At 37.3% G+C, this 16,000-nt stretch overlaps 2 protein-coding genes, 1 long non-coding RNA gene and 2 other non-coding genes across 8 annotated transcripts in view; 2 read left to right on the top strand and 3 right to left on the bottom strand.

The window, feature by feature from the left end:
- Positions 1-133: 133 nt before the first annotated feature.
- gtf2f2a (general transcription factor IIF, polypeptide 2a) lies at positions 134-6,838 on the top strand. Of its 2 annotated transcripts, XM_020637940.3 has the most exons (9): positions 134-269; positions 1,371-1,444; positions 1,656-1,680; positions 2,187-2,325; positions 3,579-3,638; positions 4,376-4,457; positions 4,720-4,819; positions 5,727-5,870; positions 6,039-6,838. In XM_020637940.3, the coding sequence occupies exons 1-9, from the start codon at positions 204-206 to the stop codon at positions 6,159-6,161; spliced, it is 813 nt and encodes a 270-aa protein (XP_020493596.1). In that variant the 5' UTR covers positions 134-203; the 3' UTR covers positions 6,162-6,838. The 2 variants fall into 2 exon arrangements, with proteins under 2 accessions (XP_020493596.1, XP_020493597.1); XM_020637941.3 differs by lacking the exon at positions 3,579-3,638.
- A 598-nt stretch (positions 6,839-7,436) lies between these two features.
- On the bottom strand, positions 7,437-9,819 carry LOC109987014 (uncharacterized). The gene is made up of 4 exons (XR_002278095.3): positions 9,695-9,819; positions 8,423-8,605; positions 7,994-8,094; positions 7,437-7,671 (listed from the first exon to the last, which is right to left on the bottom strand). It is a non-coding gene; the product is annotated as an uncharacterized lncRNA (long non-coding RNA).
- LOC114920441 (small nucleolar RNA SNORA31) lies at positions 7,836-7,967 on the bottom strand. Its single transcript, XR_003808769.2, has one exon. It is a non-coding gene; the product is annotated as a small nucleolar RNA SNORA31 (small nucleolar RNA).
- On the bottom strand, positions 8,185-8,321 carry LOC114920442 (small nucleolar RNA SNORA31). The gene has a single exon (XR_003808770.1). It is a non-coding gene; the product is annotated as a small nucleolar RNA SNORA31 (small nucleolar RNA).
- Positions 9,820-12,618: 2,799 nt separating the features above from the next.
- Positions 12,619-16,000, top strand: part of tanc1a (tetratricopeptide repeat, ankyrin repeat and coiled-coil containing 1a) — a 36,080-nt gene continuing 32,698 nt past the window's right edge. Inside the window, exons 1-3 of one of the 3 annotated variants that reach the window (XM_065952831.1) lie at positions 12,619-12,713; positions 12,959-13,068; positions 14,598-14,786. In XM_065952831.1, the coding sequence (XP_065808903.1) occupies positions 12,993-13,068; positions 14,598-14,786 (265 nt within the window). In that variant the 5' untranslated portion in view covers positions 12,619-12,713; positions 12,959-12,992. The remainder of the gene's footprint in view (positions 12,714-12,958; positions 13,069-14,597; positions 14,787-16,000) is intronic. The other 2 variants (XM_065952829.1, XM_020637884.2) reach the window with 2 other exon arrangements.

Raw genomic sequence — 16,000 nt, 5'->3', positions numbered from 1 at the left:
ATTATTCCTTCTTTTCATTTATAAATGTGTTGGGATTTACTCCGAAAATACCTCGCTGCAGCACGCAGAATGGGCTCAATATTTTTGAGCGGATGTATTTTTTTTTTGGACCTTCTGAGTCGCCGTAGTTCAGTTGTTGTTTTCTCTACGCATGCGTGTGGTAGCCTTATTGAAAAGCTATCAACATTTTATTATTAAAAAAAATGTCAGAAAAAGGAGAAGTAGATTTAACTGGTGCCAAGCAGAACACGGGCGTGTGGCTTGTTAAGGTACGTATATATATATATATATATATGTTCAACAACGCTTGGTGGTGGATTTCGGGAACAGTAAATAATTTAAACACACCTAAGGCTAACTTAGCTTAGCATCCAAAGCTACAATGAAAGAAAGCGTTCATTGGAGCTAACGATGCTAAGTTCACTTCCTAACTGCGAGCCAGCCAAGTGAACCGGTCAAAACTACTTGTCATGTTTATTTTGAAGTATGGTTTGCCTTTAAATGTATCTCAACAACAGACAACTCTCAACACCAGATCAACAAAAGGATGGCAGGACATTGAAGTGAAAGCTTTTAGTCTGTGTGGTCTGAAAACGTGAAACTCCACAAAGAACCAGAAACTGGATTCACAACCTGAAATACAATGAAGCATGTTTTCTTATTGCAGAGCCAACATGTGCAGCAGTGTAAATGCATGTACCTCCAGACAGCCTGGTATTGTTTATCCCCACAGGTCAGGTCCTATAACATTTATCATGAAGAAATAGAATAATAGAATATAATAGAATTACTTTATTGATCCCAAACTGGGAAATTGTGGCATTACAGCAGCAGGTTATCCAAACACACACTATGAGTAAAAAACACAAAGTTAGCAAATCTAACATAATATGATATTAAATACAAAGTAAATAAGCACTAAAAATATCAAAACTAAGAATGTGAATATGTACAACCAGGATTTAACTAAGCATTACTAGTCTTAAATAGGAAGCTTGAATATGGAAGATTGAATGTAAATGTGCAAAAACAGAGTTGTAAATTAAATATCAAAGATTGAATGTAAATCTGCAAAAACAGAGTCGTAAATGGACAGTATTGACATAAGTTAAAGTGCATGAGGGTAGACATATTATAAGCAGAAACTATACAATATAACGGCGAGCAGACAGCCAAATGTAGGATGAGAAATTACTCCACACGAAGGGGGTGACTCATTTAATGAATGCAACTATCACAAGGTCAAATTAAACATGTAAAAAGCTGGCATTATCAAGTTTGTTTTTGTTTCTTTCTCTTAGTTTTTACATTCATTTTATTTCCATGTGAAGGGGAGACGACACAATAAGTTTCTTGTTTCCTTCTCGCAGGTCCCCAAATACCTCGCTCAGCAATGGGCAAAAGCGACAGGCAGAGGAGAGGTCGGAAAACTTCGAATCTGCAAGTATGTTAAAAACAGCAAACCGTTATTTTTTTTTTACGTAGTTTTGTGTGAAGGAAGAACTAAACATTTGCTCATGAACGATGAGGTTGTATGGGTGAAGAAGATGGCTGTGCAAGTCGCGTTGGATGTTGTTATGCATTTCAAATGAATTTATCATATTCTCCATGCCTTTCAACTCGTGCTGACTTTGCTCTTTTTTTTTTTCTCAAAGGAAAGGAAACTTAGGAAAAGCAGAGGTAAGTGATGAAATCTTACTCGTCAAACTTTTCATCAGATTCTCGTCAAGTAAGGGATGGATGGCTATTGAAGCCCTTAACTTCATCAGATTATTTTCAGTTTGGTCTGTGGGCATGCTTATGCTTTCTCTTTTTCATGAGGGAGAAGCTAAAGCCATTTCTAATATGTACTAGTAAACATGCAAAATGATGATGTTGTGTACACCTAGCAGTTCCAATTTTATTCAAAGCAGTTTTAAGGCCTGGAGATATTCATTTTGAGAGAAATGATTTCTGATAGGAAGCAGTGTGGGTATAATACATTATTAATGATAACTGTTTAAAACTCTTTTTCAGATTGTCACTATTGAGCATTGATTTTTTTCAAGATGTAATACGTTTTGTATAACGTCTTATAACTGTTTTAGTGCATGTTCTGTTTTATATCATGAAATTGTACTTGTACTTTGATCAAAAGTAAGGACAGTGGCCGGTGAGCTTATATGTTTACTACATATTCTTTACAGGTGTCTTTCACTTTGAATGAAGAGTTGACTGTGATTGAGGGCATTGAAGATAAGACGGTGTCTGCACCTCGTGAGCACCCGTTCACCATGCAGACAGTCGGAGGTCAGACGCTGGCTGTCTTCACTGAGAATTCATCGGGTGAGTTTCTGCTTTCATTTTTGAGCCCTGCGGGGGGAAAAACTTTCTTTGAATGCCTCAACCGCAAGATATGACACTCGCTAAAATCTACTAATTATGTTGTTATGCTGTTATGTGAAGTTTATTTTCGTTGCCCAACGGTAAGTTCTGTGTGATCAGGTGGTGGAGGCGCTCATCCTGCAAGTGTTTGTACAGCTTGCTGTCTTCATGCAAAGTCTTTCCCCTGCCTGCTCGTCTCTGTGTGTTGTAAACTTTAACCAGGATGAGGTTGTTCACAGTCCCAGCACAGTACATATAATTGATGTACTGCTCATATGGGATACCTGCACACTCACTGGAAAACAGAAAAGCTGTCCCGTTGAAAAATTGTTCTTTTCCAATCTGATTTCAGTTTCTGTCTCTGTCTGTCTATAAGCGAATTTTAGCTTCAGTGTTTGACACTCTGTCAGTCAAACTTTGTGGTTTAACCTTTCCAGTATCTGATCCAGCACAATGGCCCCATTTGGAATTAATTAACATAGAGTCGATTAGAATCAACTCAAATCATTGCTGAATTTGGAGCTGATTTCATTTGTGCATGTGGTTTGGTTTGAATTTCACTGCCCTCATCTGCCCTCTGTATGTTCTATTTTTTTGTTGTTGCCATGGGTGCTGGTGAGCTTGTGCTTCTGTTCTTCTGTGTTTGTATTTGTGTGTGTGTGTGTGTGTGTGTGTGTGTTAGGGCTGCACAGCTGAAATTAGTTAACATTTTTAATTTGTTAAATATACTTTTTTCCCATTAAATACAGTATTTTTTTTTCAATGGAGACCTGTCTAAGTAAGCAGCTATCAATGCAAAACAACTTTAAAAGATGTAGTAGATTGACATAAATCTAAAGTGAGAGTTTGTTTTTGCTGCATCTTTGAATGACAGTAAAATGTAAGGTATTCAACACCAGCGTAACAGCTGTTAAGTTAAATGAGATGTAATACTGTTGTTTCTTTATAAGTGAAGTATATTTGTGCAGCCCTGTTGTGGTTATGTATTTGTTTTTGGTGGGACAAGGTTATCTGTGCTTCTTTGTCATAAGGGCTTGCTTGCTTTGCTAATGCACACGCGCGTGTGTACCCGTCAAAAATTGCGCCAAGATGCACTGTGTGACCGTTTTGGTGTGCGACTAAACCCTTGGGTGTGGTTCTTACTGTTCGCTCCCCTCCTCCGTCCGTCCTCCATCCCCTGTATTTTCATGTTTACCATCCCTCCCTTCCTGTAGGCCAGTCAGAAGAGAGATCTGATGGCAGCAGCTCAGTTTCGGGGGCGGGGGCAGGCCCAGGTGAGTCCATCGTTTCACCAGCGAGTGACAAAGTTGCACTAATAGGAATCAGACACACTGTCTGTTATTTTTAAAATATTGTGTTTATAGTATCACAATAGAAACCTTAATACATGCCTAATGCATGTATTGACACCAAAGCTGTAGACACATTGTCCTCAGGAATCACCCAGTTTCTACTCCAAGCCTCACACATGCTTCTTCTATTTTTTAGCATACTGGTGCAAACACAATGGAGCTTCTGCACAGAGTGCATTGCCTTGAATGAAGGATGGAAATGAGAGTATGTGTTTCGAATGGTTGACACTGCAAATGTGCAGGGTGCCAGCTACTGGTTATGATGGTTGTAATACGAGTGAGTCCGGTTGTGATTTATTGTTGGCTTGAAAGTTTAGATCTGGATTTAAATGTTAGTTTAGATTACTTGGAGATCAAAGTGGATGAAAATGATGGGAGTATCAGAAATAGATGCTGGAATTTTACAACATTTTCCTTTCAATTTAAGGAGTGAGCCTGGGCTGAACCACATTCATTCACTAGCAAAGGCAATCTACTGTATGTTGTTCAATTTGTTTTTACTCCAAACATTCAATAGTTCAATAATTCCTTCATCCTTTCTCTCTTGCACACATGTAACTGTTGCTCTTTCCTTCCATAGGAAGTAAACATGCATTAATAATGCATTCACACACACACATGCATTTAAAGTGGTGTTTTAATTAACTCCTCGTTTTCAGATAAAATAGCCTTGGAGGGAGTGGTGGTGCAGAGAGCAGAGTGCAGACCTGCTGTCAGTGAAAGCTACATGAGACTGAAGAGGTGAGTATTGAGTACATGCTAGTATGTTATGAGCCTCACCTTCTATTCAATTTGCTGTGTTGCATGCATTACTGTAGATCATTAAAAATAACCAGTCATTTAATTATGTACTACTAAAATAGTAAGTGTATCATGCCATCACTTCGTCAATTCATCATGTTAAATCTTTTTTTTTTTTTAAATCAGAGTTAATATTTTTCATGTCGGTTTTATAAATATCATGACTTCTCCAAAAGGTAAACACATTCTTTCCATCTTCCAGGTTACAAATTGAGGAGTCCTCTAAGCCAGTCAGGCTGTCACAACAGTTGCAAAGTCCAGTCACCAACAACTACAAACCTGTTGCCAACCATACTTACAATGTAAGAAATACATGCCATACTGGAATGCTGTTTACTTTGACCACTGAGCTTTTTTTTAATGTTTCATCAAACATGTAACTTGTTGGTACAGAGGCTACAGTCTTCAAAGCGGACAGCCCAGGTTCGAGTCCGACCTGTGTCGCTCCTCTGCTGCATGTCCTTTCCAGCTCTCTCCCTGATTTCAGTTAATATAGGCGTTTTGGTTCAGGTTATGTTATTTGTACCAGATTTACCTAAGGGTACAAATAGAGTAACATGAACCTAAACCATAAATGTAATAGTCAATGGAAGTATTGTAGCTCTGATACGACCAGTGTGTTTACTGTTTACAGTACATTAGAGGTGGGGGAAAAAGTCTATTTATGTAAAAAATCGAGATTTTTCTCTTCTAAGATTTAAAATCGATTTAAATCGGGGTTTTTTTGGGCAAATCAGTCACTCCCTGCTAAGTGCTAATGCTAGCTCTTTAACTCAGTAGAATTCCAAATAGAGCAACAAGAAATGCGGCCAGTCTCACAGATGACTGGAGTAGATCCTGAAGTACTAATTCATGAATAGACTTTGAATCCATGGATCGATAAATCCAGATTTCCATGAATTGAAAATCGATTCTGAATCGAATCGTGACCCCAAGAATCAAAGTCGAATCATGAGACACCCCAAGACTCCCAGCCCTACAGTACATTACAGCTAAGCTCCTTATAAGTCAGCATTTAAGCCAATTTCTAGTGTTCCACATTTACGTCCATACAAAATAGATACATCAAGTATGAGGGGAAGTCCTGTTGCATTCTTCATGACATGATGAACACCAGTTGAATGAGAGTCCTAATAAAAGTGCCATGTGCTGGTGTGGATCTGTAATGTAAACGACACCTGACCTCTGTCTGTTTACTTTCTGCTGCAGCTTGAGTATGACAGGAGAAAGAAGGAGGAGGGCAAGAGAGCCAGAGCTGACAAACAGCAGGTGTTGGACATGTTGTTTTCTGCTTTTGAGAAGCACCAGTACTACAACATCAAAGACCTGGTGGACATCACCAAACAGCCTGTGGTAAGACCAGAGGGCAAAATCAGAGCTCTTGTTGTGGGACGGGTGAAGCTTTTTCTTAGGAGAGTTGTTGATTAAGTTAAAGTTCCTTCTGTTTTTATACCTTAAAGTCACACAAAACCACAACATGTTATTCATCCTTAATCCTAACTGCTTCATTTCTTCTCTCAGATTTACCTGAAAGAAATCTTGCGTGATATTGGCATCTACAATGTGAAGGGAACACACAAGAATACCTGGGAGCTCAAGCCAGAATACCGACATTACCAAGGAGAGGAAAAGACTGACGAATAGTTTCCAGACCTCGCAGGGCTGATACACCATCTTCTTCATTTGATGGGGGTAACTCCCAAATCAGGTCTTGATTGGACCTTGGAGCTCTCACCTGATTTCTTTACATCAGGTGTGGAAACACACTGACTAACGAGGTGAAGCAGAGGTGGAGTTTTACAAAGAGAAGTTGTTGTTTCTTATTGTTGTTTTGTAGGATACAAGAAGAAGAGGCATTAGGAAACAAATTGAGGTTTTATGCTGATATGCACCACAACCTCATGGTAAAACAAAGTATTTGAAATAGTTGTGCCATCCATCCGAGGAAAAGGACGTCACATTTGAAAAAGCAGAAGATGCATTCTGCTTTTTAACATTGATTTTTGAAAATGGGTTTACTTCTTAAAGGATAAACTTGTAAGCAGGTAGGATGTGTTGCAAGAAATGATTCCCTGATGTGTGATAAGGGATTTTCTTTTTCTTGACTTTTTCATTTTATTGAAGTGATGTGCTTCTCTTAAACAACCTTGCAAGTTTCAGAATCATGATTTTGGAAGATTAATTCAGCCTGAACTTGTTGAAAATATCTAAACTGCTAATGTTGTGTTCCTTTTTAAAAATCACGCTTCAGGCGCCTGACAATTTTAACTGGTTTTACATTTTATTGACTTCTGTAATAAATGTTTCAATAGAAAAAGTTACATGTTCAAATTTAACTACATGCCTAATATCAAAGCACCTGTGCAGCTATTATCACCTAACATCCCTTGTTTCCCTACAGCCAGTCTGGCTTTAGGTGTTTAACTAAATCTTAAGAAATCAGACCACTCTAGTCTTTGTGTCCCTGATCAGTTTGCTTACTTTCAGGCAAATGTGGAACAAAAGAATAATGCACATTATACAGAACCTAATTTGGGGTTAAGTATATTCTGGTGGCAGAGCAGTTTAATGAGCAACTTCCACATCTGTGGTTAACTGGAGTTCTCGGAATTTGCACAAATTCAGCATTTTAAACTGGAGGATTGATGGGTGCTTGTGCACAGCCATGCTACTCATCCAGGGTGCAGCTAGGAACAGACAGGTTTTGATATCAGAGTAATCCAAAACACAGGAGGATTGTTAAGTTTAATGCATGTAAAACACTGAAGCTTATAACACTTCAAATTTTGGCCTCAAAGCAAACCCGATCAAGCCACATGGCAAATAGTGATGTTCTCTCCAATGTTTTACATGCATTGAACTTGAAATCTATCCGAACAACCCTGATCTTTTAAGTACAATTAAAAGGAAGGCCTCAACTGGAGTCAAATTCATTTTTATTGAAAACAACTTGGCAGCAGTTTAAAACTCAACATGCACAGAACGATTCACATTGTTTGAATCAACCGTATCAGGAAAAAAAAAAAAATCTGACAGCACAAATGTTTATAATTTTTCTATAAATATAGAGAAAATGTTTTCATCATATGGGGGAAGAAAGGCCATTTCCACAGATCCAATCTCCATCAGTTGTTATGCAGAGTCTGCTGATCACCTACAAGAAAGTGAAAAATATTAAAGGGAGATGAAACACAACATGAATGTCATCCTGTAATTGGTAGTTCATCTAGCGACTTCAAAATGCGTCTGTACATTGATACTCGAGAGTCCGACTGATAACATCTGTAAATCTAACCTGGAACAATGCCCAATAATTTCACATGTATTCCTCAACACAATCTGTGCTGCTATAGACTGAGCAGTCAGAAAGCATGAGGAAGGTTTAGTTTAGCATCGCTATGCAAACCTAGAAGCCAAATAAACCTGCTTCAGGTCTATCAGTGGATGCAACCGAAACCTAAGTAACAAGTACTCACCTGCAGATAATAAACTCCTCTCAAATCAGCTCATCAGTATCTGCTCAAGCTGCTGCAACAACATCTTTCCGGTGTCTTCTGAAGAGCTCATACCTTACAGACTGGAAATACAAGAAAACCATGACATTATAGTTTCATATAGCAAAACAAAGTGATGCAATATTACGCAGTTCAGGTGATTAATAGTAGCTATATATCCTCCCTGATTCAATCCAAGACGCCATGGGAAAGAGGCGGGCAGAAAGCGCAGGGACATTTAATATTGCATCTGAAATTGTAAAAACCCAGGTTATCTCACATCAGAGAGCCCAGGCTGTCAAAGATGCAGCTGCTAACGAGGCTTTAAGGCTTGATATTTAAAAACCTTTTTAGACCAAAGCATACGTCTTTCAAAAAAAAAAAAAAAAAGGTAACCACATTTTTACGTACATTTCCAAACACAGCTTGGGGTAGATGGCAGCACTCTGCTCCGAGCTCCTTGCTCACTCATTTCTTCTCATGGCACACTGGTGTGTGTGTGTCAACAGCACATTCGTCGCTGTTTGAGCTTCAGCATTCTTGTGATGTTCAAACACAGCAATCATCCTCCATCTGGCTCGCACACATGAGCTGCTGAAAAGACGGAAGAAAAGACAAAGGGGAAATTAATCAGTACTTCCTGAAAGACTCAAACATTCACTTTAATTCAACCAAGTAACAGGATACACTTTCTTTAGGAGCCTTGTCTGGATGCTTACACCAAAACATAGGTGTTAGACATTCACCTTTGAACCCAGCTGATAAAAGCGTTATATTTATATTTAGTCTACTGCCCCCCCTTCTTCTTCATGTAAAGCATCCTTGGATTTCTTGAAAGGCGCTATATAAATCAAAGCTGTTATCATATGGTTGAAACATTATTTTTAATGTAGTGCTTTTAGGAAATATTTTTGACTTCTTGAGACAAAGCGTAGCCACTAACCCAGTGCTAGAATAAAACTCTTGGAATATGAAAATACTGTGCGTGATTAATGGTAATTATAGTTTACTGCTTATTTCAAAGTTTTGCAAATTGTAGCTACCATTGAAAGGCAGATAGTGAATTTAATTTCTTATTAATAAAAAAAATAACCCAAGTTTGGTTACTTGGATAACTTCCAAGGATTAGGGGTCCCTTTGACCCCTGGATAGGACTGATAATAAATCATGAAGCTGCTTTCTCACCAGGACTTTGGGGAGTATAATGAACATCTTAGTCAACCTTAGTTTACATTCATATTTTAGTTTACATCACTTCATCATTCATGGTTATTGTCGATTGAATTGTCAACTACTAGGCCTGTATGAAATCATCCAAACCCTGTGTCTCGGGTGGGTATAAAACACGCTTGAGGAAGATTTAGACACTTTATCTCTGCAACAAACTCATGTTAGCTGTAATGCTAGGACACATGGCTAAAAGGCACTTTCACCGGTGTTATGCATTTTGTAAATTCTCCTCTTGCTCGACATTAGTTAGGCGTACTTTTTCTTTATTTAGTTAGCAGTCTTTAGGTTGCAGCCAACGCTATTATTTAAGTTGTGTGGGCCATGGAGATACAAAATGGCACCAAGTTATTAACACGTGTCCACATTTGAAGATTTTTACGCGTTTAACTTCGCACACCTAATTTTAAATTGAGCTACACATGACAGTGTGATACGTAAAGATGAAATACTTACAACACAGTACGACGGAATACATAGATGAACATGTGAAGCTGTTACACTGCAGATGAACAGCCATCGTACTGCTTCCTCAGAGAGTGAGCAGTGAAAGGAAGGACTTACTTGTAGCTCAGTGATTATATAGGTTGCAGCTTTTGCTCAATTCCGCCGCCCTGTGGCCGAATAGAAAACTTTACATTACTTTGTCGCCCTCTGGTGGTCACAGCTGGACACTGCTCGTTTTCCTCAAGAATGAAATGCTGCAGCTGGAGCCTCTTCAAAGTGCAGTCCCATTACAAAAAAATATATAAAGTATTCAGACATGGATATTTACTGAGATTATATTATGATCTGTTTAAACCCAGGGCATTAAATGAGATAGTGATAAGCTTAATAAATAACAAAATAAGTAGCTATCCCCGATCCTGACCCCTACATTTAAATTTATGTAACATTTTTTTTAGATTTGTTTCAACTGTGTAATTAAAAACATCTTTATGATTAAGTTTAAACAAAGGTTGAAAGACTTAGATTTATTGTGGGTTTCATTTTTAAATTAAAAAACTATGCTCAAAAAATCATGTCCCTTGTTTTCATGTCACTACCGAAACACAACAGTTTTAGTGGCTTGGTTGAGCCTAGATTTAAGCCACACCCCTGAATTTTTGACCAGGAAGTGACATTGCATCTCTGTCCCCCATGGCTGCATGATAAGCAGCTAAATCCCATAGTTTTTAAATAAATGTGCTCCAAAGTCTGAAAATCAGTGTGTAACTTTTAAAATTGTCAGTACCGAACACACATTCTCTTCAATTATGTCAACTTTTTGGGGTTTTATGCAAATTATTATGTTCTATGGGTGTACAACTCTTCAAAGATGTGTTTGCCTGCCATGTGCTTGCTAGCAGTCTTTAATTATGCTCAAAATTAGCTAGAATTGTCACTACCGAAACAGATGGTCAAATTCGGTAGTGACATTATCATTTCGGTAGTAACAAAATGGACTGGTTAGGAGTTAAATCTCATCATTTTGAAATAAATGTGTTCCAAAGTGTTAAAATCAGTGAGTTTCTATGAGTATCATCATTTCAATCATCTATTTACAGCAAATAAGCAATTGATAAGTAATATTTGTACTATATGGTCATGGATGAACATTTTTCTTCAAAAATAAATTATTTTATTGACCACTAAACATACCTGCTTGTAATATTCCCAACATCAGGCATGTTATGAGTTAAAATTAAGCAATAAGGTTGAGGGAATATGATAAAACACTACAAAGAAAATACTGGTCACTACCGAAACACTGGGTGTTTAAAAAAAATATATATATATTGAGTTATCAACTAAAATGTTACGATACTGATTGGTTAACTGTATGTTCCGTCTCATTAATCATTAACTCTGAAATCAATCTGATCAGCATTTAACATTTTAGAAAGAAAGATTGCACATAGATTTTGAAAATTTTTAAAAATTGAAATTTGAAATTTGTTAAAAAAAAAACATTTTTATTGATTTTATTGTGAAAACCTTCAATAAAAACTTAAATAATCTTTACATAAGGGAAGTAAACATAATACTAACAGGTTAACATAATGTTGTTTTTATCATAGTTTAATACTATATACAAATTTGGGGAGATAGACTACATTCCAAAACAGTCTAAAAATACAATATCAAATTTGATTGTTCTTTTATTAGATATGTGTACTTCAGATATGGAACAATATATATAGGGAAAAGAATTTGGAAATAAAACTTTTTCAATTTCAAAATATTTCCAAACTGACTTTGAACCAATTCGGTAGAATGGCCCATTTACAAATTTAACTGGATAACGTTACTGGGTGATTAACACATGAATTAAGTTCCCATTAAAAAAACTGCTTACTTTCTCACATTCTCTTTAACCCGGTGTTATGCCAAGAACTGCATGCACCTCGCAGTACAGCTTTAAAACTGAATAAGTCATATTTCTTGGGCAAGATCTTTGATGACAAAGCATCTGAAGCTTGACAAAGTCGTTTGTTCTCATTGTTCGATAGACTCGAGAGAAGATGCGTTTTCATTGGCCTGCTTAAATATGAGCTGCTAATAGTGTTTGACTCTGAAGGATGTATAGGAACTTCACAGAGGGCTATGTAGGGTGACATTACATCTGCCGTAGTTTTTTTTCTCCGGCGAGGTGCATGCAATTCTCGTCCTAGCATCTTTTACCCAAGTCAGCCTAAAGAAAAGTTATAAGCCTGCTTGACATGATACAGAGAGCAAGAGCCTATTACAGTATAATTTATATTCTTAATGACAATTAGGCTACATTTCATTACAATTGCATGCATCAGTTTTAAGTAGAGTGCAATCAATTAAGTTTTAACTCCCTATATTTTAATTTATAGAGTATTTATTCAATTCTTTTTACAAATGTTTACAGGTATGAATGTGTAAGTGGGTATGGGTGAGATGTGCTTGGATTGTGTTTGTGTGCTGGTTTATCTGTACATATTTTATATTTTATATGCTGCAAACAGGATTGCTTCAACTGAGTTTCGTTGTATTTACATGCAATGACAATAAAGATAAAGATACACTTTAATGATCACCAAAGATATTTCTTTGTAAAGATCTATCTATTAAATCTAATGTCAGGCTAAGTACAGAAATCAACACTGTTTCATTAGTAGGCTACATGTTACTTTCAATGTAGGCTATTAGCCTCTGCATTTATTGAAATCATAATCATTATTTTTATTGGAATGGTTTGGAGTTATAGCAGTTAGAAATTGATGATCAAATAATAAAACACTTGTAGTTTAAGTTAAAATAACAAGATGAAGACGAGATGAATCAAAACATTGAATTATCAATGGAAGCCTGCGCTGCAAGGCAAACACGCACGTGCTTTGACGCGCGTGTCCGTGACGGAGGAGCTGCAGCACTTGTTCATTGGGCTCCGCGAGTTGAAATGCTCTCCCAGATTCCTGTGGATTTATGCGCAGACATGCAGGCATCAACGAAGACGTAAGAACAGGTAAATTGTTAGATTTGTTGAAGCATGACTTAATCTCTTTGTGTGGTTTCATTAATGTGAATTAAATAGTTGGTAAATGTGACGAAATTACTTTAAAAGACTGAATAGCCTAGTAATTACTTTCTCCAGATACCACCAAATAAAGCTGGTGCCCTAGCTGTTGAATTAAGAACAACTGTGAGGGCAATGTTGCCTGAAATAATGTGTTTGTTATTTAAAGGAATGTTTCGTTAATTCTTCCACAGGCAGTAAACAGTGAAGCAACAGCGCAGCTGCAGCATGTTCAGAGCAGTGTTTGGAAACAAGAGAGACGGAGGAGGAAAACGAGGAGAAAAAAAGAAACAAAGACATCAAGGTAAGGATAAAAATATTGAAAGTACCTGCGCATACAAAACTGTGGCATTTAAGCTCAGTTTTAAACCATGTGTGTCACCTTTTGCCTTTACCCATGGGCTTACCTTGATTATATATTTCTTTACAGTTTAAAAGCATATACATTTTCCTTTTTGGGATCCCTGATATCATGAATAAAAATAGATAGAAATATGTACTCTATTGACCGCAAACCAATATTTATCTTGTCATATATCATGTGTTATACACACTATAAACTACATCTATTGCATTTTGACAGCGATATTCAGGTTCTCTTCTCTTGGGTGATTTAAGTAGAGCCATTTCAATTAGCCTAATTCATCAGTGTGTTCTGTCCTTCACACAGTGTCCCACTGCTTGCATTTAAAGTGTGTCAGGAGAAGTTAGAGTAGGTTAGGCAAAACATCCTGACCTACTAAAAACATACTGAATTGCACCAGAATTTATGAGTCGGCCCCAACTGAATGAGAAGATCCTGCAGACTTGAGGTACATTCCTCTGTGCTGTAAATCAACTAAATGTGTTTTTTGGATTATTATTGACACTGTAAAGTCTAATGAGCAACTTCATCATGTGGGCTGTTGAAACAAAACTAAGATCTTGCGTTATTTTTTCCGCAGGGTAGAGCTCTTTTGTCTTTCTGCAATTACCATGGCTATTTCAGACTGCACAGTGAAGATAGATGAACATAAGTAGAGCTCAGTATTAGAGCAACCATGTTGCACATTAATATTTAATCATTTGCTGCTCTGGGTATAGGAAGAACAGAGAGAAAGATAGAGAAGTGTGTCAGTCTCATTAAAATGATATAGTATGTTTACAGTACATGAATGGCTCTGATCATCTGAGGGAGATATCACTTCTTCACAGAAGCTCATGATGAAACATTTCAAGGCAATGATCTGCAAACACTTTCAGGGATTATTCAACTGCACATAGTGTGAACTGTAATATATGTAGTGGACCTCTGAGTTGTTGTTTTGCTCATAGTGATAACAGCAAACTCATTTATGATAGTTAAAAGTGAATGGCTGAATTATACCACAAGGAGAATTACAATCTGGTTTAACCAATATCTGTAGCAATAAGGCCTCTGTAATCACCTGGCTTAGTGACTTCTAATGCATAATCCTTTTTGAATACACAGGATAAGGCTTAATGAGTGCTATAAAAGAGGACATTAAAATGATTTAAATATTAGAATGAATTATTATTAGGTGTGTAGCCTCTTAATTGAGTGCAATCCCATTACTTTGAATAGATGTTCTGGTATTGCCAACTTTCCATTACCTCACAAAGCAATATGCCTCCAAGACAAGATATGTTCACTCCATCGCAGCCTTATGTGAGACATATTTCATTATGCTCTCCCTGCGATATGTTAACTCTGCCAAACTTCTGTTCAATCAACTCACCCTACTACAACTATGCCAAAGCTTTCTAAACGATGCTTCTCTAACCCTTTACATCTGCACTGTTCTTTCTTTGTACACCATCTTTTCCGTGCAGGTGGAGGCACCTTGCAAAGAGAGGGAGCCGGGCATGCCACTCACTTCCATGACAGAAACAGCGGTTACACCCAAAGCCCAGCAAACAGGAAGAGACTGACCAAGGGGGTGTCCATTTCTTTACCTTCCTCCCCTCTTCTTCCACGCCCAGCTGACGTAGTTCCCTCACAGTCATGCATCAGGTTCACAGGTGGGTTTATTGAAAGTAGTGATTAAAACTAAGCCTCATGGTCTCTCAGTCTGAAGGCCTGAACATGACAAGACGCTGTGCACGAGGGGATAGAGGCAGAAACAGCAGAAAGCTTTCATGGGTTTGGGTTGATTAGCAGAGAGAGCTTCTGTGCGTTCAGCTGTTCCATGCATGTGACAGCAAATAGAAGAGCATACAGACTGTGCCCCCTGGGCCCAGAACCATGAGACAGATTGTCAGAGTAAATGATTGAACAAGATTACTTAAGGCAAAGGAACCCCAATTAGGGAGGTCGATTATGAGATTGTTTTTAGAGTTTGGATCTATATTAATTTAATAAAATATCTAATAATGTCATGCTTAAAGACAACTTGTAATCTTCTGAAAAAAAATTTTTTTTTGCACCATCTGGGCTAAAAGAAAAAGCATCTCATGTAATGTTGGTTGTTGGCGCAGTCATGCAAATGTGCCATATGTCTTTAAGTTACACATATAGCTTTGAATTGGGACACTTGTTTGAGTTATGCATGGCATTTCTCCATCTCTTCTTTCCCCTGTCAAACCCTATAGTCAACTGTTAGATACACAGTGTATTACCAAAGATTTAGTCGTTTTTCCTTTCCCCTTGTTAAAAATGACATCTTCTTCTCTCGTACATTAAAAAAATCTGCACTCTCTACACATGTTTACATCTTCCATTAAAATGGTTTACCAGCTGGACAGACGATATCGCCTACTTTACTGTAAAAGTATTTGGTATTGCCGTGAACCTATCTGTGGTTTAAAAAAAATAAATAACAATGCATCATGCTCAGGAGCAAAATGTTTCATTTCACAAGCGCAGGCCTTCAATGCTGCTTGATCAATATAATTCTCATGCACACAGGCAGCCCTGAGAGATAAACTAAACCGTGTGTACACTTGAAGTTTCATATTTACACATCACAGTTGTGTGGGTTGGATAATGACTATATAATCAAAAATGAGTTGCAATTTCAGAAGATAATAATAGTAGGCTATGTATTAACTTTGATTAAAGAGTAGAGAATAACTTTTCCCCAATCAGTAGATGAAAGTGAAAATATATCAAATCTACCTAAATCACTCTGCAAAATGATTGTTTAATATTCAAGTGAAATCACAATAAAATTAACAGCTTTCATAAGTTCCTTATTCATTAAGTTAAAGCAGAATAATCCGTGTTTAAACATGTT

This window comes from Labrus bergylta, chromosome 3, assembly GCF_963930695.1.
Source record: "Labrus bergylta chromosome 3, fLabBer1.1, whole genome shotgun sequence".
Lineage (NCBI taxonomy): Eukaryota > Metazoa > Chordata > Actinopteri > Labriformes > Labridae > Labrus > Labrus bergylta.
This window is presented reverse-complemented; position numbering and strand designations above follow the sequence as displayed.